The 25636-nt window shown below is 46.9% G+C and overlaps 1 protein-coding gene across 1 annotated transcript; it reads left to right on the plus strand.

Annotated features, from left to right (window-relative positions):
* The first annotated feature begins 375 nt into the window (after positions 1–375).
* On the plus strand, positions 376–10635 carry LOC119388883 (uncharacterized). Its single transcript, XM_037656255.2, has 7 exons — positions 376–578; positions 2294–2359; positions 2449–2541; positions 2674–2739; positions 2844–2909; positions 3035–3121; positions 10328–10635. The coding sequence occupies exons 1-7, from the start codon at positions 386–388 to the stop codon at positions 10351–10353; spliced, it is 597 nt and encodes a 198-aa protein (XP_037512183.1). The 5' UTR covers positions 376–385; the 3' UTR covers positions 10354–10635.
* The last annotated feature ends 15001 nt before the right edge of the window (positions 10636–25636 follow it).

Genomic DNA, 25636 nt, shown 5'->3' on the forward strand with positions numbered 1-25636 from the left:
TAGCATCCGGCGCATATTGCTCAATTTCTCCGCTTCCGGCATTGCCTGCATGCATCAAGCGCTATAAAAATAAATTTAGATCCGTATTATCCAGCTGCACAATGTCGCTGGTATTAGATCGAAGGACTGCAAGTATTCAATGTCGCTGAGCTTTGTTTCATCCCTACGGCAATAGAGGAGCTTAAACAAGATTAGTCAATCTTCTGACTCGCGCTTAGGTGATGTGCTCGGTGATTATTTAAATAAGAAAAAAAGAACATTGTAACGTGCCCTGTGAAAGACGAATCGCACACACGTAGGTCAGAGGGCGCTCGACAAAGAGTTGTGACGTGCGAACGTTCCACAGAATTCTAACGTTATTATAGGAACGTTGCTGCAGCGGTGAATGATGACAGGAGCCCGTCATTGGAATTTTATGAAAAATGTAGCAATATTGGCGCTTCTGTCCTCCTTAAATTGTGGTGGTCCGGCGCATTCTTTTGATGCAAAACAGCCAAGACCTCCCGCAAATCGGCCCGGTCGGGCGTTGGCAATCGGCAACAGTTCACCAAGAGCGCACGGACCACGTCCACGTCAACGTGTGTATATTTTATTTTAATGTTTTTCATCTAGTGTCATTTCTGCTTAGCATTGTCTGTGACCCGTGGTGAATGCTTATGTCAGACCCGTCATCATGAAAAACGCCCTTTAGGACAAAGCGCAGACCATATGCCCATGAGGATGCATGTACAGCGAAGACGCTTTCAGCGAGCACCATGCAAGGAAAGTATGCGATATTCTGGTCCAGTGCTCACCTATTTTCCGCTTAACTGTATACGTAATTTCCATGCTCTGTTAACGTACATGTACGTGAGCTTCAGTTATACTCAAGCAAGTGTGAGCCAGGCTCTCTTTCATACCATAATCACAACTGGGCATCGCCTATCATGAGCTCTTGACTGCTCAAATATAAAGCATCTAAAACATGAGTGAGATAAAAAAAGATCTAACAGAAGAGAGTTCTACAAAGGAACTCGAATGTCACGAATTATTCCACTCATTCTATTCAATGTTTCTAGATCAGCAACAGCATGACGAGCGTAGTACAACCATATCTTGACAAGAAAATCGCTAAAGCATTCACCATCTCCCCCAATATATATATATATATATATATATATATATATATATATATATATATATATATATATATATATATATATATATATATATATATATATATATATATATATATATATATATAGTAGTGGGAAAAGAATCACGCAGACCCCGATAGAATAAGGCTGTGTTGTCTTTTTAGTTTGTTCTCGTATTAACCTTGAGGTGTTGGAAGCGTACTTCAGGAACAGTTAAAAAGCAAAAATTGATCTTAGTGCTGCGTAGATTTTCTGTTTGCGATCTCAGACTGTTTGCAGTTTAATGCTAGCGTGAGATTACGTTCCTGCGAAAAAATTAGATAAAGCGCAGATCTGATGACAACCCCCCCTTTTCCTCCATGTGGCGTGCAATCCAATAATGCTGTCATATCACTAGTGTGTAATGCCATATCAACTGCGTGTGCAATCTTACTCTGTGTAACCCGACATCAACGCCACGAGTCCCAAATGTGCGCGCTTGAATCTATGTCGACTGCGTGTGACCGCTATCTTATGATGTCATTCTTGCTATCGATAAGTTCCTTGAAACTATCTAACTTAAGCGTGTTTATAAGAAAACCCACCACGACGTACTTGTTACTTTGACAAAGTCTGGTCCACCAGACGAAACTTTAGTGAAAATACACAGTGCCAAACCAACGAAAGTCGTAATCTCTTTCTTCATTCCTTATATATATATATATATTATTTATATTATCGTCGTGTAGGCAAGTTGTACCTGCCTAACGTCTGTGGTAGCCATGACTACTTAAAACCTGAATTTCTTGCGAGGTGTGAGCGCCCAGTGGCTGTTTTGATTGGCACGGAGCTCTATGACCACATTTCTTTAGTAGCCAATGACCGGACATAGTTTAGAAAAAAAAAACGTGCGACATTCTTACAAGCATATGTTAGTGCCTACTGCTGTAGTCACGCCAACCACTCTCCTTTGACCGGATTTTCTCTCTACTGCCGCCTTGCCCCTTTTCGTCGTTTCTTTGTGCCGCAGTGTTTTGCCGGGTAGAGAACGCATAACAATGACTTAGCAAGACGCCGTAACGTTAAATTATCCCGAGAGGCCATACCTGCAATACATTGAAGAATGTAACGGTGCTCGCGCTGCTATCTATGTTATAGTCTAAGACGTTCCATTGCAGATGCGCCGTACAGATTTGTACCGCCACGTATCGCGCGTTTACAAAGACAACGTGCTCCAAACCCGCGTATGTATATTCAATTTCATTTACTTTCTCAGTTATCATTGTGTCAGAACTATTCCTTCAGCCCAGACTAATATGCGAATGTGTCACAGATAACCCTAGGCAAGTCTTGCCTACACCTGCAGAGATTCACAACGAGCGCGGAGCGAGAGGAATATTGCCCGCGCCTCCTGTACTACGTCGAGGTCTGTAAATTCACGTTTGCTTGTTGCCCTGTTCAAGTATATATATATATATATATATATATATATATATATATATATATATATGATTGCGGTAGACGTTAACGTGCGATGGTTTCACTGCGTCTCTTGCAGGACATCCTTTTGTAAAGCCCACACCTCATCGTTCATATGACGAGTATGATCATGACTATGAAGAAGGTGTTGTTTTTTGTTTCGCTCCGCGGTTCAGACGTCGTCATTCATGCTTCACGAATATTTACTGATCATGTTAGGCTGACAACATCTGGCGCATTCTTTTGCAGGATGGCTCCGCATACATAACAAGTTTTATCTAGGACGGTTGGAGGAACCGCCTGAGCCTAAGCTTCGTGAGTCTCTGAACCACTTCCGCGTATATATTGTTATCTTTACTTCTATGTTTTGATTCTTGCTGCTATCTATTTGTATATAGTGTTCTTGATGAAGTACGATGACGCCGCGCGTTCTCTTCTAGCCAAACCCCCTAAATACTCTCAGGCACGTCACCCACGTTTACAGAAAGCTCTTGTGACTGAGCCACTGCCTCCGGCGCCAGCTGTCCGTACGTATTTTTATGCTTGTTTGCATTGCGTGATATTATTTCGCTTTGCTTAGAGCACAGCTATTTAATTGACAGGGCCACTGACTGTAAAAATAGCCGGTTGCGTTTTTTTACTAGTCACCTGCATCCCATAGCACTATCATGCTTCAACGATAGGATAGTAGAGCGAGTTCCAACAGATTCGTTGTAAACAATTGAGGTCAAAACTGGCAGGGACTCAAAAAATATGAACACGAAAAAGCACGTGCTTAAATTTCAGGTATGCGAAGTTTTTAAGCATCCTCGGTACTAACAAGTTGGGGGGCTAGAAATCTTTGTGCAGATGATGGTGTAATGGCTGAATATTAGCTCCCCCATGACATCTCAATTAGGCGGAAACTGCAAATAATGTTACATATGTGAACAACTAGGAAAAATCCGCAATCATCAAGAATGAATGAGAAATTTAGCGAACGTTATGCTTAACTTGAAACATTGCGCAAGGACGTAGGGGGAATGAAATTGTTTACTTCGTCCATTAATTGTGCGTTAAGAAATTGAGCAAATCAAAGAAGGAACCGAGCTCGAGAAAGAATAAAAACCCTAGACAATGCACCCTCGCTCAAGCACGACGGCTTCGACGCTTTGCAAAAGTGCTTTAGTGTTCCTGTAGTAATTGCGTTCTGATTTAGATGCGGGGGTAATCGCCGCGGTAGCTCAGTAGCTAACGTGTCGCGCCTCTATGATAGAAGACGCGGGCTCGATTCACCGCCACAGCAGCCGCATTTCGGTGGGGCCGAAGTGCAGGGGCACTCGCCTACTTATATACAGGCGCACGTATAGAAAACCCAGATGGACAGTATTAGACCGTATTATCATCAATCCGCGCTGCTGCCTCTGCGGCGGCATTGCCTCGCTGAACCACATCCTCTGGGGTCGCCAGGACGATCCCCCGCCCGCCGACCTCATTCGCTCACACCTGACCGAGGAACAATGGGAGGCCCTTCTCTCCAGTGACGGCAGAGAAATCCAGACACGGGTCCTGGGACGAGCTGACGACGTCATCGAGAACCACGGCCTGGCAGCCTACGCGGCTTAGTCTCTTTACCCATCACCCCTTCAATTGATAAAGGTGTTACTCACTCACACATATAGTAATATCTGGGGTTTAACGTCCCAATACCAAGATATGATGATGAGAGACGCCGTAGTGGAGGGCTCCGGAACTTTCGACCACCTGGAGTTCTTTAACGTGCACCTAAATCTAAGTATACGGGCATCAAACATTTTCGCCTCCATCGAAAATGCAGCCGCCGCGGCCGGGATTCGATCCCGCGACCTTCGGGTCAGCAGTCGAGCGCCATCACCACTAGACCACTGCGGCGGGGCGTACTCACTCACACACTCCAACTACGGTGAACCTCATGGGGATTTTGCCACTCACAACACCAAGGGCTGAATTCAGGAAACAGCTTTTTCGTAAATGCGTTTTCCCATTGGTCAACCGGCTTCGTTAATTTTATGTCCAGCATCGTGATTGGCTGAAATATTCTATTACAAAAATTTTAAGCGTAATACATTTTTGTGAACACGGGCCGAGAATTCAATCAACAATTTTGTATCACGTAACAAAGGTACCTTTATTATTTTTGAGCTTCCGAATAACATGCTATAGATGTACACGAAGGGCATGTGATGAATTTTTTTCGCTTTGATGGCCCACATGCCGCCAACGGTGTGAGAGCAAAAGCTAAATATGGGCGAGTCCTTGCCGCATTAGTGACATATTTCTCCTCACTTTAGCACAAATGTCAAATCATTCCACGCGTCTTGATCGTGAGATATGGTAATCATCAGTCAATAAGATTAAGCGCGGTTGACTTCTTGGGAATAATCGCGCTTTTTTAACGTACAGGAACTGACTGAACACGCCACAAACACAGAGCGCAGCGTTTGTCTGCGCTCTGTGTTTGTGGCGTGCTCAGTCAGTTCATGTACGTTAAAAACGCGCGATTACCCCCAAGATGTACAACCAACTAGCCCCTATAGCTGCTCTTATTGCGGTTGACTTCCACACAGACCTTAAGGGTTTCCCAGCAAGCGACAGAGTAAGCCAAGACGGATTGTGTTGAGAATTCTCTTCGCGTAGAATGGACTTCGTCTGCTTTTTTGGCGGCTCATGAAAGTCGATTACACAACAGAGCACTGCCCAGATAAAGTTCTATCTAAGCTTATACGTCTGTTTGTGTAGGCATGACAACCGCGGCGAATAATCACTTATAATCATTCGTCAACAACATTTGCTGCTCCGCAAATGAGGTACCGCCGCATTAGCACGAGAGTTGCGTGCGCGTGTTTATCCCAGAAATTTCTACTGCACACGGTTTTACTAGCCTTCTTGTCTGACGTTTTGTGACCTTAGAATACAAAGGTTAGAATGTACATATGTTGAAGTTTCCTTATTTATTTCATAATACCCCTCAAGGCCCACGAAAGAGTATTGCTTAGGTGTAACAGATACATAAAACAACGCGAGTTTTATCCAACGAAGGCAGGAGTCAGGGGAAAGTGGAAGCTTGAAGAGATGAAAAATTAGTAAACAAGCTCCACCACACCCCCAGTTTACGAATTTTTCATCTCTTCAGTGCAAGTGTTATGCTTTACATCAGCTGTCGGCAACCTGCGGGCCGCGGGGTAGTATTGTGCGGCCCCCGGCACGACGTTAGAACACCCCGCACCCCTACAACTAGCCGATGAACACCTCCACGACTTTCTGTGTCTGTCTGTTAGCAACCTTGATGTACAAATTAGCGAGTTGGCTAAGAATGTTCTACACCAAAAGTCACATTGAAAGTTTTTTTTTCTTGCTTGTCACCTATGTTAATAATTTGAACCTTGCGACATGCGTGCTGAAAGTAAACATGGTTTCTATTCCATTTTTCTACGTCAATAATGTCAAGTCGCCGAATGCTTTCTCTTTAACTGCAACCCCCCCCCCCCTCCACCCGACTCCCCTCCTCACTTCCCGATTTGCCGTGCGGCCCCGCCTTGTCGCCTACATGCAGCTCGGCCATGCGCCTGAAAAGGTTGCCGACTCCTGCTTTACATGATGAAAAAATTATTACACGATAATATAACACACTGTCATATACACAAATAAAACAACATACAAAATGCACCAAGCAAGTTCAAAATACAAAACTGACCAAGGAAACCTATATTAAGAGCCCTAGACAGATAGAATTCGCATAAAAAAAAGAAAATTAGGTCTTGCTCGGAAAATACATAGGTCTTCGGCTTGCCAAATAAATAAACCACATAGACACACCCGTATAATGCGCGCACAAATTGTATAACAAATGCTCACAACACCTGTATACCCTGAACGACATATGATGAAACACCCGTCATGGCGGTCTATAGTGGTTATGGTGCTCTAATGCTGACCCATAGGTTGAGGGATCGAATACCGGCCACGGCGGCTACATTTTCGATGGAATCGAAAATGCTTGACGCCCGTGTACTTAGATTTAGGTGAACGTTAAGGAACTCGAGGTGGTCGAAATTTCCAGAGCCGTCCACTACGGCGTCCCTCATAATCATATCATGGCTTTCGGACGGTAAACCAAACATTTATTATTATTATTATTATTATTATTATTATTATTATTATTATTATTATTATTATTATTATTATTATTATTATTATTATTATTATAAGTGCATGCTGTCGCCGACTGTTTTGCCACGCATTTCTCATCCGTTTACAAGGCCTCAGACTCTAGCACTGATATCAGACAACAGCCCAAGGCGGTTAGCTCGTCCAGTGCTTTGTCGCTGGATGAAAATCTTATCTGCGAATGCGTTAAGCGCTTAAAACTATCCTTATCATGTGGCCCAGATGGCATCCCCTCCGCCATACTAAAAGCTTATGGTAGTATATTTGTCCCAGTACTGACTACGATATTTAATAACTGCTTGGACACTTCCACATTTCCTAGCACGTGGAAAACTGCTCGTGTTTTCCCAGTATTTAAGTCGGGCTCTAAGCCAGATGTTTCTCATTATCGCCCGATTTCTCTACTATGTGCCACATCAAAGATCTTCGAAGTGGCTCTTCACAAAATATTGTCTTTTAGTGTGAAAAACTCATTGATTCCAAATCAACTTGGTTTTCTTGCTGACCGCTCAACTATCACAAATATTGCTAATTTCATGACGCAGATCTCTACACCTATTTCTCAGAGAGGACAGGTTGACGTAATCTACTGTGACCTGAGCAAGGCTTTTGACGTAGTCAGCCACACACTGATTATGGTTAAACTTGCGAACTTTGACGTTGACTTGTCGATTGTGAATCTCTTGCACAGCTATCTGCTCAATAGATCTTGTTATGTTGCCGTAAATGGCCAAACCTCTTCTTTGTATAAAGTGACTAGTGGGGTCCCTCAAGAGCCGGTATTAGGCCCACTCCTATTTTTAATTTACGTTAATGATGTTTCTTTTGCCATTCGTAATTCTTCTTTCCTCTTGTATGCCAATGACATCAAGATTTTTAAGGAAATTCATTCAGTTAACGACTGTCGCTTGCTGCATTCAGGCTTGCGCTCTTTTTCCGAATGGTGCAACGGTAATAACCTTTCTCTGAATACCTCGACGACAAAATTCATGTCTATCACTCGCAAAGCATCTAGCGTGTCATTTCAATACTCTGTCAATTCTGTGCCGTTTTGCAAGGTTTATGAAATGAGTGATCTTGGTGTTGTTGTTGACAGCGCGTTAAACTTTTCTTCTCACGTTAAGCGTGCTGCTATGCGGGGCCTTCGTTCTCTCGGATGTGTTTGTAGAATATCTCGAGAATTCAGGTCTCCCATGGCCCTACACAAATTGTACACGGCAATATGTCTTCCGCAACTTGAGTATGCGTCCGTGATATGGAATGGCATTGCTCAATCCAGCGGTAACACCATTGAACGAGTCCAGAAAAAATTCCTCAGCATATATAACCATCGCTTTGCTAAAAATGACTCTGGATCTCGTTCAAATACTGCAGAATTATTATCACTGCCATCACTTCACTGCCGACGAAATCGCTCTGATCTCTTATTTCTTTACAAGCTAGTCCGCGGTATCATATCCGGCCCTGTACTTCTCAATTGTGTAAATCTTCGAATTCCGCGTAAGTTAACCAGAGAGAACAGACCGTTTCATGTACCCGCCTGCTTCTTCCAACACTCTACCGTTCACAGAATACAAAGTCTATAATGTCAATTTTCTTGATCTTGACGTTTTTCATAGCCCACAATCATTGTTTTTATCCGAGCTTTGCACTGTTTTGACATAGTGTGGCACAATGTACAAAGCCTTCCCTTCGCAGTATTAGAGAAGCGAGTTGGGCTAGTTGGTGCGTATTAACTGTGGACATATCTACTAGTGCTAAAAACACCAAGGACGAGGTAAAGACAGCAGACAGGACGCAGCGCTAAACTTCAACTGATCTTTTACTTCCACAAGACACAAGAAATCACAAGCTGCGCAGGAGGCTGCGCCACACTGAAGAAAACAAAAAAAAACGCCCCCATAAACGTCACTACATTCTTTTCCTTTCACATGCCCTAAGTTGATGAATCGTGTGATAACTAATCCAACGGTTCTATGCGCAGATTACGGTCCACGTATGCGCACTCCTTGTTGCTGAGGGCCAGCGTGGTGCGCTTACACACCGATCACCCGCTTTTTTTTATGCAAAAGGCCTCGTAGATCTCTCTGTCTGATTGCCCTCGCAACCGCCTGAGCACACGAGCGCAGTGAAACTGTGCTTTGCACTCGCACCTTCGGCAGTGGTCAGCAAGATGGCCAGCGGCAGCTACGGCACTGACGGATGCCCGGTGTTCCCTCAGACGGTCGTTTAAACAACGGCCCGTCTGGCCGATGTAGCACTTTCCGCACGACAGTGGAATCATATATACCACTGCGACTGAGCATTCCACGAAGCGCGTGACATGCTTTTTCCCACAGGCTCGAGCACCCTCCGTAGCATTCACCATACGGCACATCCCAGAAAGTTTTCTCGGTGCAGTGAAAACAACGGAGACGCCGCATTTCAGTGCTGCCTTTTTGAGGCGGTGCGGCACCCTGTGCATGTACGGCACCGGTACAGGGCGCACATGCCTTGCCTGCTCACTAAGCCCAGTGGTCGGTCGTGCCTGCTTCACCTCTGAAATGAGGTTTTCCGCTACCGACACTATGGTGCCGTCAGGGAACCATAGTGTTAGCGCTGCGTCCTGTCTGCTGTCTTTACCTCGTCCTTCGTGTTTTTAGCGCTAGTAGATATGTCCTTCGCAGTCTTTCCACATAGTTGTATATATGCAATCAAATTTTTTATTCCCCGTCAATATTTCTCGTGTTGTCTTATTTTACTCCTCCCCTTTTGTGTTCATTTCTCTTTGTCTACGTGTTTTTGCTCTTTTTATTTCTGAAAACTGTCTGTATTGTATTGTTTATTTTTATTGTTTTTTCTTGCGTGCGCCAGCACAAAGACCTTACGGTTGTTCCTGGGCACGTTAAATCAATGATTAATTGATTGATTGATTGTTTGATTATTATTATTATTATTATTATTATTATTATTATTATTATTATTATTATTATTATTATTATTATTATTATTATTATTATTATTATTATGATAGCATATAATGAAACTCTGAAAGAGTACGTGATAAATATCTACCCGGAAATGTCGCCGTTCCTGAAAAGCTGCAAAATCGGTTCGAGTAGCAATGTGTGATAGCAGGTTATACCATGCAACTAGTCTTCGCGAAATGAAGGACTTAGCATTATCGCCTTAACGACACGGTATGCGATAAATTATAACTATTGTCACGTGATGTATTGCCGTATAAACGTCAGGGAACGAGGAAGGGCGTCGATGTGGACGGTATGAACGGCGGGCGTAAAGCAGCCAAAGTGCAGGCAAGCGCAAGCTCGGGTCGCGTCGCCGCTACTAACGCTGTGGCTAGCTTGTTTGGCTGCTTCGTCGTCGTCTTGTACTGTTCATTGTACTATGAGTTTTATATGAAGAGGCACAAACAATAACGCATGATGGCAATTATCTAGAAATAAGAAATTGTGCCCTAACTGCGTGAAATAATGGAATCTGTTTTCTAAGTTATTTTCCTGCTTTTTTATGTCCATCTTTTCTGTCTTTGAATACATTTTTTACAGTTGCTCCAGCATACGGAACCGATTAAAATCATTAAAATGCAGTCACTGCGAAAATAAAGACACGGAACATTGACAACATGGAATACAACTGCGGAATTCGCATAAATATGGCTAAGGGCTGGCCTTCGAATTAAAAAAAAATCGCATAATTCATGTTGCCACGAAGACATCAATAAGCAGGCGTATCAGATTTATGTAGCTGCAAAGCATGGGAAATCCAAAAGAGGTGACGGCATCTACATTCATGAACAGAAATGGCATTGAAAAAATATTCTTAAAACACTTTACGTATTAACCTAAATAAATGAAATCAAATAAACATCCTTGGCCTGAATTCATTTCCCTGGATTTTATTAAGCTTGTAGCACCCTGATAAAAGGTTACAGTGTGCCAAATGTTAGCATCATATTTTTCCTGTTGGTCCAACAATCTTTCTTTCTTTCTTTACCTAAGATCCGAAAATTTGAAACGTTCATGTTCCTCTCTAACGAAGAAGTAAAAATTCAATGTCAATTCTGTTAACTCCAGTTTATGGCGTACCTTGAGTGGACGAGAGAGAGAGAGAAAGCAACGACAAAGCAAAATGCAGGTAGGCCAGCGAGTTTGCAGCCGGACCTTATACTGAAGGATGGAGAAGGAATTGTGGTGTGCCACACTACACTAATAGACAAGGGAGGTTGATTGTTAAGCGAGAGAGAGAGGGGGGGGCACGAGCACACAATGACAATCTTTCACCATTGCAGCTGAATCTCACAAAGGAACAAAATTATGTCCATCAAAATATAGGGCAACAAACTGTAAACTTTACCAAATACGAATATGTCATGCATTAAACGAACGTTAGTGGATGCCGCGCCAATGAGGTTTTCCTCTACAGTATGGGTAGATTGAGGCCACGCGTAGTGCTTGTCTGATGTGAAATTCTTGCGTGAAGAAAATTAGACAAGAAACAGGCGACGGAGTGGCGCAAATTGCAAGCCAGTTCGTATCCCAACCATGGTCAGCTACACAGAGATCTACACAGACTCAATATGTAAAGCACGTAAAATAGAAGTGGCCTCCCTAAGCCACATGCTATGGGGGTGTCCCAATCAGCAGACTCCACAGAACCTCTCCGGGAGCGATGACGGAAAGCGCTCCTCCGCTTCGATCTACAGGACCAAACCTGGCTATCCAGCAGGCCAGGGAGGATACTGGAAGACAAGGTCTCCCCTCCTCCATCTGAGCGGTCTGGCCCGCACCAGCAACTATGGCCGGATCTCGCAATAAGGATGTTTCATTCAAGAAAATGAATAAGAGACCTGAACTTGAGGCCGTGAACAAGGTGACGAAGGCAAAGCAGGCCGCCACAATCGGAACAGTCCAATAGCGGTCCTTCACCACGGCCACGGTCAACGTCATGTTCTCAACGCAGGTAGTGCCAACCCACAGGCGAAGTGTGCTGGGTGAATTACGTTACTGGATCCGTACAGACCCTGTTGAGTGTGACAGCATGTGAGGATAAGTGTCAGTAAGGCCACCGAGATAGGCGGAAATGTATGCCTCATTCTGAATATTTTTCATGGTCACGCACCTTCAGCAACTTCAAAAAATTACAGCATATCCACGGGGTGAATGATGATGAGTGGGGCGAAGCTCCGGAGGGCATCATCGGTAAACCGTGAATACGAGTAATTCGCCCCACTAAAGTAAACACGTGAGAAATGTTAAACATGGCAGGGGCCATATATGACATCATTGATATTTTCATATCACTTCTTTTCTACATATTTCATCATACTACAAGTATAGTTTTATAACATCTCGCATCTCGCATCGGCTGCTCAACAGTCACCTGTGAAGCGCCGGCGGTGGACATTTCTCCTGATATAGGGCTTGGCTGGAGAAATTCCAGAGGGATGGCTTCGGGACTAAGGCCATCCCTCTGGGAATCTGGACAGGAGTGTCCACTGCAGGAACGGGTTGCGGGATCGGACTGGCAGAACCGCTTCGTGAAGGGGTGGTGAGCATCAGGCGTTGAAGTCCGAAGATCCGAAGACCCGAGTGTCGTATTCCTCAGAGAAATCGTGGTTGCTGCTCGAGCTTCCCACTTCGTCGTCCTCAGTTATCTAGCCGGCCTTGAACATGTCCGAAGAACCGAAGACCCGAGCGCCGTCTTCCTCAGAGAAATCGTGGTTGCTGCTCGAGCTTCCCACTTCGTCGTCCCCACTTATCTAGCCGGCTTTGAGCCGTGTTTTCATCATTACAAGTACCGCCATCTAGCGGACACTCTACGAACTAAACGAGAGGTGGCTATTACATACATCGGGGACGCACGACCCACGGCTTAAGGAGCTTCGCCCCTAAAAAGCACAAGGAATGACGTACGTGTGCATTTGAAGTACGGTTCAAAACGCTCGGTTCATAAAGCATATGCTGCGCTGCAGTGCATCATATTTAGCGCCGCATTCTGTCTTACCCCTAAACTACTCCGAGTTCAAAGACGAGTGAGTGGTTTCTCTCTCGCCCTCGCTACCCTTCCTACGGGCGATATCACCTCCTCGCCGCTTCTTTTTTCATAAAGCACGTGTACAATGTTAGCCCCACGGTGGTCAGCGCTAAGCATTGAGCCTATCAGGATTTCGCGCTTGTCGACTACACGGTGTTATCTCCGTTCGCGCAGTCGCGAACGGACAAAACAAAGTGAAATCAGCTGGCCGCGCACAATAGTCATACGAGACAAGGAAGAACGGGTTGGCGACTGCATGGCGAAGCAGGGTAGGAGAGAATTCACAACTGATATTCCTCGTATATGGACCAATGGACAGTTTGTATCTTAATTACGTCACGTGAATCACCCTTGTGGCATCACGAAGTGCGCCGAAAAGATGAGAAACGCCGGAACAGAATAACGCGCTCGTTTCTTGTTTTTTGTATTATAGAGGCTGTTTAGGGGTTCTTTAAGCACGCATGTGAAATACAAAGAAAATGCGGAGGCGGAAAAGCTATGCGTACATTGAAATTGGAAATGTCTGTATAACCCTTATGTGCTGGAATAGGTGCCATAACTATGAGTTAACAAGACATAGAGGATGTCCATTAATATTTTGATTGAGTATGGTTTCGTTCCTCTGATGCTTACGTAACGCAAACAATTACGGTCACTTTTAAAACAAATATGCTTCATGATTTGTTATGCACGCGCGAACCAGGCTTTCTTTCATTAACACAGCTCAGAATCCGTTGTCACCCTGTCTGCTCAAATACAAAAGCTTTTAAAATTATGAGTGAACGAAAGAAGAACGACATAAAAACAGCTTTATAAAAGCGATCGAGCGACACGGTTGATTTATTTCGCTCATTGTATTAAATGCTTCTAAGTCAGCATGATCACAAACGCTGCAACAGCATTTCTAGAAAAGAAACATTGCTGAAGCACTCATCTTCTTGTTACCCACTCTATGTAGTATAAAAACTGCATTTGAAAAAGTGCGCTCGTAACTGAGGAGCACATAGAGACAATCTATGCAATCACTGCTTCAAACAAGCGACTGCTATCATTGTGGGCCAGGCATAAAAGATTGGTAGCACTGGTCGTTCGCTGATTTCTAGGGGCTCTGCAATAACGCTAACTCCTGTTTGTTCCCTTGTACAAAGGTTCATTACACTTGGCAGCTGCATTTGTAGGCGGACAATCCTTGACTAATCAAGGATGTCAGGGAAATGCCAATAAAACATGGAGGACACTTGAGCTTCTCCTTGAAGAGTAGAACGCGATAACGTAATTGGGCCCCGTGCGCATCGCCTTCCCAACTGCTAGCCTAGCCTTGGTTTTCGGTGCATGCCTCAACTGTGCCGTAAGAGAGCGAACGACTTAGAACGAATACTGCAAGTACAGTTGCGCACTACCCACTAAGCCACAATCCTTCCTTGTGCGAATCAGCGAAGGGCCCACTACGCGTCCGTAAGGCAAGACGCGAACCTACGCGGCTGCTCACTTTGTTGATGCTTACCCGATTATAATGATTAAATATGTCTGAGCGTTTTGTATTGGGCGGACCTTTAAAATACCCGCTCGTTCCACAGTTCACATGTTTCGACACCTGGCGCGATTCTACGCTTCTGCCACACAATGTTACATGCTTAAAGGGGTCATGAACCACTTTTCCAAGTAATGATCTAATGGCCTCAGTATCGGAGTGTACTGCCTCCCGAATCGATTGCCGCAAAAATTTCTCGAATCCGTCAAGAATCAGCGGAGTTACGGGGGTTTGGCGCACGCTCCCAGCGCTTTCTCTCTTTTCTCGTGCCGACGAGCGCACTGGAAGCTAGACAGGGAGGGATACATTGGGGGAAAGAAGTTACGCCAGCGCGCGTCATGAAACGCGATCGCTCTCCCGCTGTGATTCGCTTGCGCAGGTGCGGCTACCGTGTATTGAGGAGTGCGGCGCCGGCAAGTGGCGGCACCCCGCGGCAAGAAGCGCATCTGATCCGAACGCCGCTCTCGATTTACGTCGGCTATCGGCCAATAAGCATGCTATGTCTCTTGCGACGTACAGCGGACAGACGCCCCGCCCACCGACGAGAGTGAGAACCGGCCTCTGTTTGAAAAGAGGGTGCCTGGGGAAACGGCAACTTCGCGCTCCGCTTGTGGCCATTACGCGGCGCGCACGACTGTAATATTTGGCAGAGCAGTTCATAGCCGTGTCAGCTTTCCACAGGATGTGTTTTTTCAATCAGCCCAAGGGGTGCTTCATGACCCCTTTAAGAGACTCCCTCCACTACTTATGACATTCATATAGTGTTTTTTTTTCTTTCAAAGCTGTTTCAAGCAATAACGTGGCTCGCGGTAGAACACCTACTTGCCACGCAGACGACCTGGGTTCGATTCTCACTCGTGCCGAAGATTTTTGATGGGAAGCAGCTTAAAGGGCCCCTAAACCACCCAGCGGTCAAACTTTAGTTGAGGTGAGGAAGTTGTGCTCGAGTTTACAACGAACACGTAGCCGTGAGAATTTTTCGAAACGGTGCCGTAATAGCGGAGTTACACGCGTTTGATGATCGAAACGCGACGATCGCTTCTTTCCTACGCTACCCTCTTCCAAAACCGCTTTGCCCTCCTCGCTGAGTCAGCTGAATGCCCCTCCTCATCTCGCGTGGCATACGTCACCGCTGACGCGCTGTTCGAGACAGCGTCTACTTCCGGTTACCGCGACTCCGGCGACTCCGACGCTCCAGCTCGCCGTCAACTCTGTGTGGTATCTGGGTGCACTGTTCGTTGACTAACCGCTGTTGCTGCCGTGCCGGCCCGTGCCCCTACGAATCGTGCCGGTATGGACCCTGTGTTGCGCGCACGCCTTCAAAGGATCGCCAACGTGATGGACCTGTACGGGGACACGTCGTCCCAGACCACCTTGGCTCGAGATGAGGAGCCGAGCTTGAGTTCACGCAGCTCATCAAACTAAAGGCGTGGATGTGTAATTACGCTAGCGACTTGGCGGTTGCGTTAGGGCCCGCTCACGCTAGCGGCACGGCAGCTCGCCGTTTGCCGTTTGACGTTCTCAGGCTGCCGTGCGCAAGCGATTTCGTTCGCGCACGTCAGCCGTTCTTTGCCGTTCGCAGAGTAGGTCCCAGACCCATTTTCGTACCGTTCTCCGTCTGCCGGAGAGCGACGTGGCCAATCAGTGACAGAAGAGCGGTTACCATGACTACGGCGCGCCGCGTCGTCTGCTTTCGGCTCTCCGCGTCGTGTGCGTCTGCCGCGGAACGCTCGAGCTGGTTGCTTTTTTTCCCGCGCTTTTCACGCTAAAAGTGCGGATGTCGTCCGTGTCGTTGCCAGGCATGGTTCCAGCAGTCAATAAAGCGTTTTAGTCTGTCCGGCATTAAAGAAAGCGTCGCCTAAAGCCAAATAAAATGTCTCCAAGCTGGCGCCAGGTCAAGTGGCGCCAGCTATGGAGGATTAGAAACAACTAACAAATGCGTAATCTATGTCCGAGCATTCGGAAGCGCCCTTCTCGCTAAGCCTACAGCATCGATTATTTGAGGATGGCTCTCCAAAACGGGGCTGGATCGGTACGAATACTTTGCTGTCGAAGCTTAAGGACATGAATCTAAAGCAAATGGAAGCATCAGTTCGGAGCTTACACGCTACAGAGCGCACGGCGGCCACTTGATAGATTCGAGGTGGACGACAACCGCTTTTGTCACTGCGGCCATGTTTTTCGTAGGCTTGCCGGCGTAGCTTGCCGTGCAAGTTGAACTGCTGTCGCGCGTGCGGCGACGGCCGACGTTCTGCGGCACCGCGTCGTTGCGGCAGGCTTGCCGCTAGCGCGAGCGGGCCTTACGGGCCGCAGATGTCGATTCGCAAGCGGCAACACGACCAAGAACAGCAAGGTGCGCGCGAACAGCTGTTTGCAGAGTAACCGGAAGTCGTCGGTTGTCGTTCGGCCAATCGCAAGCATCGAAAGTGATAACATCATCGAGTTTCACTGGTGATGTCACACATGTCAGTGGCGGGAATGGCGGGGACCGGAAAGGAGAAGCTATTGTTTTTTCGAAATTGTGGCGCGCCCGCGACCTGTAGCGCTGCGGCGTGCGGCATCGTTGATCGCGACGGCATTCTGCACGCGATGCGCTTGTTTACTTGAAATGTTTGGGAAAATGTCGGAGGGGGTTTAGGGGCCCTTTAAGGCGGGGGCTTTGTCCACCCCTCCCTTGGCGTCCACACCCCAACAGTGCATGGCGTCCCCTCCCCCTCTCTCTCCTCTCTTACACCCCCTCCCTCTGGCGCGCCTCATTCTCTCCTGCGCAACGCCGCGATGAGCGCCAGCGCATGCGCGTCCCCTCCCCATCTCCTCTCCTACACTGTCCCCCTCTCGCGCGCCTGTCGACCGTGTTCCCCGCAATCTTTGTGAGAATTAACGGCCAGGCTAGAGGGAAGACACGATGCGCGTAGCGTTCCTCTTCGCGTTCCGCGACACGAGGTCGGTAGCATGCCTAACGAACGCCTATGGAACGCGATCGTGCAAGTGCTCCGGCTTCGCATCTTAATAGTTTACGGCCTACGTAATTCTGCAAGACCTCGAAAAATTTAGAAACTGGAGGTGCCCATAAGACCTCAAACCTGGAGTCGCACCACCTGGTCTGCTGCCGCTCGGCGCACCACTTCTCAAGCTTTCACCGCCGGTCAGGCCGCCAATATTTGTCAATATGTATACAGATCGTTATCGGCTATATTGACCGCCGTGAAAATGTGTGATATAACCGTCGTGCTCTACCACGCAGTTATAGCAATATTAGAAAAAGGAAAGCTGAACAAGAACCTTCGCTTCGTATACAAGATGGCTGATCCCTCCGTCATATGAAGCGATATAAGACGAAAGTGAAACGTGTCCTCGCAGAAGTTGTTGATTGTTCATAGTGTTTTTATATATGCGAGCTTGTATAATGTCTTTTGTGGTTTTGCAGATATGGTACCGCTTGAGGTGGAAGCACTAACGTTGAAACCCAGTGGCACATCTCCGTCCTGACGACTAAAGCCCATGATTATGATTGAACATTTGTGGTAGCTGACCTTGTTAATATATGCCCGGAAACCGCACATGGCGAATTCCGCGCAAAGTTGACATCAACAAGCGCATAATAAACAATGATACTCAATATAGACTCCTTCAAAGCGTCGTGAAACGCGAAGAGAAGCGCGACCCGCGTTTTGTCTTCCCTCTAGCCTGGTCCTTAATTTTCACAGGGCGAGCAAGGAACGTGGCGTGACAGCCAGGCGAGAGTCTAAGAGCAATACTTTAATATGGATGGATGCTATGAGCGAGGCTTGGGCTTAAGCCGCCACCTCGCTGTGTGTTAAAGCGTTGACGAAATTACTCTTCTCCTACTGGAAACGCGCCGAATGGGATGGTCATAACAGCGACGCGTCGCCGGAGCTTATCGCAGAAGCCACGCATTGTTTCCTTCTATCGCGTCGAGATCGAGATGTCGAACTCTAGACGGTGACACGACGCCGCGAACCAAGAGCACTGTGAGAGGAAAGTGTGAGATATAAAAGGCGCGTTCGTGTATCTCCTTCCTGTGTTTGGCGGTAGCGCACTTGGTTAAACGCCCGCCAGCTATCGTCGAAGACAAAAAGGTCGTAGGTTCGACTCCTGTCAACGGAACTTCTAGTTTTTTAGATGCGAAGCATTTTATTCGCAATGCCCACGAACTATAGGTGGCGCGCCGTGCTTTTCAAGATGGCGCCAGGAGGAGAGTCAACCCGTTTGTTAGCATAGGAACAGATAGGACGTGCGGACCTACGGCCCGTGCCACTTTCACCGGATGAAGTCATGAGCTGCGCTGAAATGAATATGAAACTAAAACACTTTCCCAAACCACGGAAAGTGCTAAGTGCTCGCCACCTAATGATTTGCTGCGGTGTGAAAGGTTATGTTTCAGCTCCGTTACCGTGCATAACGATGCTTTGCGAAATCCTGTGCATGCTACATAAAACTGCATGAACTAGAATTGACGTATGAGCTGAACGGCACTCCGAGGTAGTATGTACCGAGCCTGCCTGACGGATTTGCCGCAGTAGTAGGCCGCCAGCGAGTAGCGCCATCGCTGCTGCACGGGACCGAACGTTTAAGGTGGTGATGTTTTTCAAACATAATACGCTGTCGTCATTACTTGCGCAGTCGGGAACGCGGAGTTACCTCTTCAACGGAACACAAGCATTTAACATACCCCATTCAGTAGCGCTTATGTCACAGCCATGCTGAGACTCCAGCCGTGTGCAATTCACTTCACTCGCATGTTGCAGGTTCGGTCAGCACGATCAAAACATGAATATCGAAAAGAATGAACGCGTATGCTTTCCGCAACGTCGAAGAAGTTAACCGAGAGGCGTGGACTGTGGCCGTGACTGTACGTTCCATCGCTCTAACCATTTCGCTTCGCTGGTCGAGCTCGAACGTGCTGGCGGCATGCGGCGCTCCATAATATCCACAATAATTGTGATACAAGCAATGCACAAGAGTAACTGTGCTTTTATTTTGATCTCGCTCAAGGATATTATACATTAAATACAATCAAAGTGACTTACGAGCGTGAAAGAACATTAACGCACGAGGGGACGTGAAGTGCAACTCGCTCCTCGTGAGTTAGCAGCTGATCGTTCATCGTCGCTGTCACTCTCGGTGCTTTCACAGTGTTCTACGTCTAGTGAAAAATCCTCGTCGTCAGGAGGGTTTCTCTCAACGTCACTGCTGAAAGCAATCTGAAGAATTTCCTCCGCCGAACGACTTCGACCACTCCGCGTCACCACGTTTACAATTAGAGAGGTCTGGGTGCGGAGTACATCTTGCTCTCAAACCGGTCAACAAGCAAATCGCTTGCAGTGTGCTGCCACCTATCAACAAACGTACAAAAACAAGAGGCGCAGCGCTGGCTATGAAACCAACACACTAACGAAGTACGGCGTGGAAAGCGTTCGCTCCACGAAAGGCGTCGAGCAGACGCGTCCTCGAACGATTGAAACGTCGCTCGCACGATTCGTAACAGCGCTTTGCTGACAAAGGATAGAGGCCTTATTTTAATGTGTCCCCAACTTGAGATCGCTCAGTTATACAAGAGCACATCGCGAGCCCGCGTGACCTCCCGCGTATAGTGTTATGGGATTCATGCACTACAAGAAACACTGACCAATGCTATATGCAAGTAAAACAGGGTGAGCTTCAACTGAATATGTCAGACGATAACATTTAACTAACCTACGTGGCTACAGAAAGCCTCGCAAAGCTGATAGTATGTGCACGCTGTGAACTAGCATTGAAAGAGCGAGTTGCCACGTATTTTCACGAAAACTTCGCGTCTCGCAAGAACGCATCAGATTTCTCGTGCCACGGAGGGCCTGGTTCAATGATACAGGGAACATGCAAAGTCGTAGTGTTCCTTTCTTGCCAACGCGTTAACACTGAGGCTAGCACAGCTGAACAAGGGAGCCACTGCGTAGTGCTGCCATTTTGTCGTCTACTAACCCTCCTCGAGAGGACGCTCCTGAATTCCGCTTGGCGGCGCGACAGTCTATGGGCATTGCGAATAGCGGAGGTCAAACCGGTGGTGGTGGTGGTGTGCGGCGAGACCACCCTTACTGCGCTTGCGCAAACTCTCTCCACTCCTCCTCTCCACTAACCATCTCACCCTTGCCCCTCTCCACTTCCCCTCTCCCCTCCCCCTCTCCACTACCTCCTCTGAAACGCGGGCTCGACATGCCGAAATTCTCTCCTGCGCAACGCTGCGATGAGCGCCAGCGCATGCGCTTCCCCTCCCCATATCCTCTCCTACGCTGTCCCCCTCTCGCGCGCCTCTCGACCGCGTTGCCTGCTCGCCCTGTGAGAATTAATGGCTAGGCTAGAGAGAAGACATGACGCGCGTAGCGTTCCTCTTCGCGTTCCACGACGCGAGGTCGGTAGCATGCCCGAGGTCGGCAGCATGCCCAACGAACGCCAACGGAACGCGATCGTGCAAGTGCTCCGGCTTCGCATCGCCTCATGTTCCCCTTTAGCGGGGGATGGTGTAATATTTTTTTCTTTGCCACCTGATGGCGTTGATTTTGCTGACGTATTTCAGTGACGAAAATACGTCATGAAAGTATTGGTGAACCACGGCATAAAACACTTTCTTGTTGAAAATATGTAGAAAAAGCTAAATCAGCTGGTGTTGTGGCTGCACATTTGACGAAGGAGAGGCAAAATAAGTAAAATGTTCAGTATTCCAAGGCTTCGTCACATGCCAGCTGCTACACACTCTCTCCGTGTATTCCGCAGCGTGGTATGTGAGTCGACATGCGCCCCGAGGCCGGCAATCCAGCAGTGCTCTTGCTTCTTTTCCGCCATGCGTTAACTTGTTCTCGCGTTTAGAGTTTACATGATGCAGGCACACAAAAATAACAACGTGTGGTGGGTCATGGCAGAACCTAAAGTAGGACAATAGCAAGGACGTTTAAGAGAGAGAGAGAAGAGGGAGAAAGGAAAGACAGGGAGGTTAACCAGAAGCAGTCTCCGGTTTGATAACCTGCACGTGGGAAGGGGAAAGGGGATGTAAAAGAATGAAAGAGAAGAAGAAGAGTTTGTGACGACAGCACGCGACAAAATACTACAGCAATAAAAACAAAAAACCAAAACGAAGGCATAACCGCAGTCCAAGTACTACACAGCAACATTTTCTTCCATCAGTCACAGCTTGATATTGAGTCCGGTTGCTTGGAGAAACCGCAACAACGCCTTCAGAGCGGCCCGTGCTGAAGACCGGGTAGGCCAGGGCCCTCGGATTTTGTTCTCCGTGAGAGGGCGGTTATCCAGCTGGCCTAGTGCGGCTGAGAGGGCCGCTCTTTCGGAGTTGAAGCGGGTGCACTCACAGAGAAGGTGCGCGACTGTTTCGCTGCACCCGCAGACTTCACATGACGGGCTCTCCGCCATTCCAATAGTAAAGGAATATGCATTTGAGAAGGCCACTCCCAGCCATAGACGGACCAGCAAGGTAGAGTCACGTCGTGATAAGCTGGACGGGATGCGTAATTCAAGCTCAGGGTCCAAGGTATGCAGCCGTGCACTCGTAAATGTCGATGATTTCAACAAGTTCAACGTTGTACGAAGGGCTAGCACACGAAGTTCTTTTGCGGCGTCCGATCTTGAGAGGGGAATGGTGATACTGCTGATACCGTCGTGAGCGGATCGGGCAGCTGCGTCCGCTTGGTCATTTCCCTGAATTCCACAGTGACTAGGCAGCCACTGGAATATTACTTGGTGCCCTTTTTCTATTGCTGCATGGTGGATTTGCCTAATTTCCCCGACGAGCTGCTCATGTGAGCCATGACGTGCATGGTGGTGCAAGGACGTTTAATGAGTGCGAATATGGATATAGAGCTCTTACAACAAAGGAATATGATTGCTGAAGGCTATTGTACCCTCAAGCACCTTTGTCCAAAGGTCGCACCGCACTTAACATTTACTTCCAAGATTTGTAATTCCTTCTCAAGATAAAAATTATTTTCACAAATAAGGTCCAGTCCTACATCTAGCACCTGAAACAATCGAGCACCTTCTCTGCGAGTGCGCCCACTTTGACATCCAAAGGGCAGCCCTCTCAACCGCACGGGGCCAGCTAGACAACCACCGTTTCACAGAGGACAAAATTCTAGGGCACTGCCCTACGCGGCCTTCAGCGTGAGTGGTTATGAGGGCGTTGCTGCGGTCAGAGAGTGTTGGTGGGTTGCTTTTAGGCATCGCTATATTCATGACTTTGTAGTGTCGTTACAAGCTCTGTCTTCTCCTCGTTCATTCTTTCGCACTGTTTTTCCCCTTTCCAAGTACAGTGTAGCCAACACGAGATTCTATCTAGTCAACATACCTGTGTTTCCTCAAGATTCGGAAACCGTGTTTCCCCGCTTGTCAAAACGAACTTTTTGGGTGCTATCGGGGATGTTCTGATGGAAAAACCATGCCGAATTTTGCATTGAAATTCTTGTGTCTTCCTAAAAGCAACGAAAGAAGAGAATTTTAAGGGCTCGTTTCTTTTTATGATACAACCTTAATGAAAACCAGCAGATAATGAAGCCATGGAGGGTATAGAGGACGTTAATTGTACCGCTTTAAGTGTATTGCAGTAACTGTGATAGAGATGTGAAGAAAGTAAAGTGAACGCAAAGACAACTTGCCGCCGGTAGGGACCGAACATGCAACCTTCGGACAATGCGCCCGATGATTTACCGACCGGGCTACGACGGCGGTCGTCCTTTCGTCGACTTTTTATATGAAAAGGTTTCTTTCAATGCACCAAACGTACTTGGGAAAAGAGACACAACTTAGCGGCTGCCTTAATTTTTTATGCCAACGGTTTCTACCGGTGGGCCGGTATTCGTGAGGGATCTATCTATCTATCTATCTATCTATCTATCTATCTATCTATCTATCTATCTATCTATCTATCTATCTATCTATCTATCTATCTATCTATCTATCTATCTATCTATGAATTTCTCATTTGCTTAACAAAAATAAAATATTCAGATAACATAGCAGGAACACTCAAACTTGTTCAGCTTTGTAAGACAGAAAGTCGGTCTGCGTATGTGAATAATAGCAGCTCTTAGGGCTAAAAATAGCGGCATTGTTAAGCGCAAGAATAATCGCCTATGTTTCACATGACTAATACTTAAGTTACGCGCACAATACCGCAAGCAGAGAATATTCAACGACACGAGCGAGATGCTTACGCATAAAGTTGCGCATGCTCTCCTTAACCCCATAACGTCTCTTTCTTTTGGTTGTAAGGAGATAAAATTCGGCAGATCGCACGTGCCGTGGGAGTCGATGTTATGCGAAGCATGCGGCGGGAAGGTGACTGTGGCGTAATTTTAACGCGATAGCGTTAGAGAGCTCGTGTCGCAGAAATTCCGTTGTCGGTGTCGGCACCGTTGGTTGTGAGCGAAAAATCAACCGTGAGCGAAAAATCGAGAAAGCAGCAAATAAAATAAAGAATAACAATTTCGGTTTCATTGAGGATCGAACCCGGGCCGTTCGCGTGGCAAGCAGGTGTCCTACCACAAAGCTACGAGGTTACTTGCAGCTACTTCGGAAAAAAACACTACATAAATGCTATGTAGTGGAATGAGTCTCCTTAACGCATTTTGTTCGACAGGTGTCACGACGAAAACGAGCCCATTCGGCGATTTGTAGGCGCATTTGGGAGACCATCAAACTACGTCGAAAAAGGCCGGGATAGTGCAGCCATCGCCGCTAAAACACACACGAACTTTCAAACTGCTCTAAAAATGGACAACTATGTCCATCTAGCGGAAAACATATCAACAAGCAACAAGCAAACGCTAGATAATGTGCTGCCATCTGTGAGGCATTGTGAGACCCTTCATGGCCTCCGAGATGGCGAGCGCGCGGCGTGTATCTTAGAGGCCATGCGACTCTTGCTTTAGATCGAAAACCTGTGCCATTCGCGCGCGCGCGCGCGCGCGTGTGTGTGTGTGTGTGTGTGTGTGTGTGTGGTGTGTGTGTGTGTGTGTGTGTGTGTGTGTGTGTGTGTGTGTGTGTGTGTGTGTGTGTGTGTGTGTGTGTGTGTGTGCGTGCGTGCGTGCGTGTGTGTGTGTGTGTGTGCGTGTGTGTGTGTGCGTGCGTGCGTGCGTGCGTGTGTGTGTAACAAAACACATTAATAAGTATGCACTTTGTGGTTGAAGTGCGCACTAGGGGCCGGATTTCGCTAGTGCGTTCAACTCTTAAAGGCGAAGCTTAAGGGTCCCCCAGTTTTTTTTACTGAGCGAACCGTTACAAAAAAACGTTAAAATTTGTATAAATTTTATAACACACATATATATTGAAGAGCCGCATATATGTTGTATAACCAGTTTCTTACAGTTGGGTAACGCTGCCAACGGCAACGTGGGTATTACCAACACCAGAAGCGGTAAGCTGATATGTAGTGCTTATACTTGTCCCTTATGATGGAGAACGTACGCCCGTTCAATGAACCCGTGTGAATGTGTGGAAGAGGTTCTTGACAGTTCTTGAACAAGGTGATCATCACCGTGATCAGTGAGCCCCAGCAGCTGGTCATGACTTGTTATCGGATCCGGTCGTGATGGCGGTGACGAGGGGTCCATGTGTAGTTAAGTATGTCCATGTGTAGTTAAGTATAAAATTTGTATAAGTTTTATAACACACATATATATTGAAGAGCCGCATATATGTTGTATAACCAGTTTCTTACAGCTGTTGGAAATTGTGAATGCCTCGGTTATTTCGTCAACAAATTTTCTGTCGATATACGCCGTCGAGGCTGCTAGGCTTGGATAGTGCTCCGTAGACGAACATCAGTGGATGGCGCTTGTCGTATTCGTAGACTACCTGGGCGTATGTGGCCTACGTAGCCTAGTCAATCAATCTGGCATCATCCTCGGTCAGAATGAGGCCATCGCCCAGCCTCGTAATAAATGAAGACGACACTGCATCGTTCTGGCGGGCTATGTGCACTTTACGGCGCGATGATGTGAATATCATACGTAACTTTCGTTAAGCATTCCTCCGGGGCCGAGCAATGCTTCAATATAGCTTGCTGAATCATAGTAATAAAAATGTAATGTTTATTAGACTGCTATAATAGCGGAGCGAACACTGGAACCACCGACGTTAATCCGACATATCACGCCTGTATCGTCGAAGCATCATGTAGTGTTTATTGCTTTCTTCCAAAATTAGATAGCCAGCACCACAACCACAATTGACGTTGCACCAACATTACGCCTGCATAGGCTGTTTTTCCAAACCAGTTTGT

This window comes from Rhipicephalus sanguineus, chromosome 4 (genome assembly GCF_013339695.2).
Source record: "Rhipicephalus sanguineus isolate Rsan-2018 chromosome 4, BIME_Rsan_1.4, whole genome shotgun sequence".
In the NCBI taxonomy this organism is placed as follows: domain Eukaryota; kingdom Metazoa; phylum Arthropoda; class Arachnida; order Ixodida; family Ixodidae; genus Rhipicephalus; species Rhipicephalus sanguineus.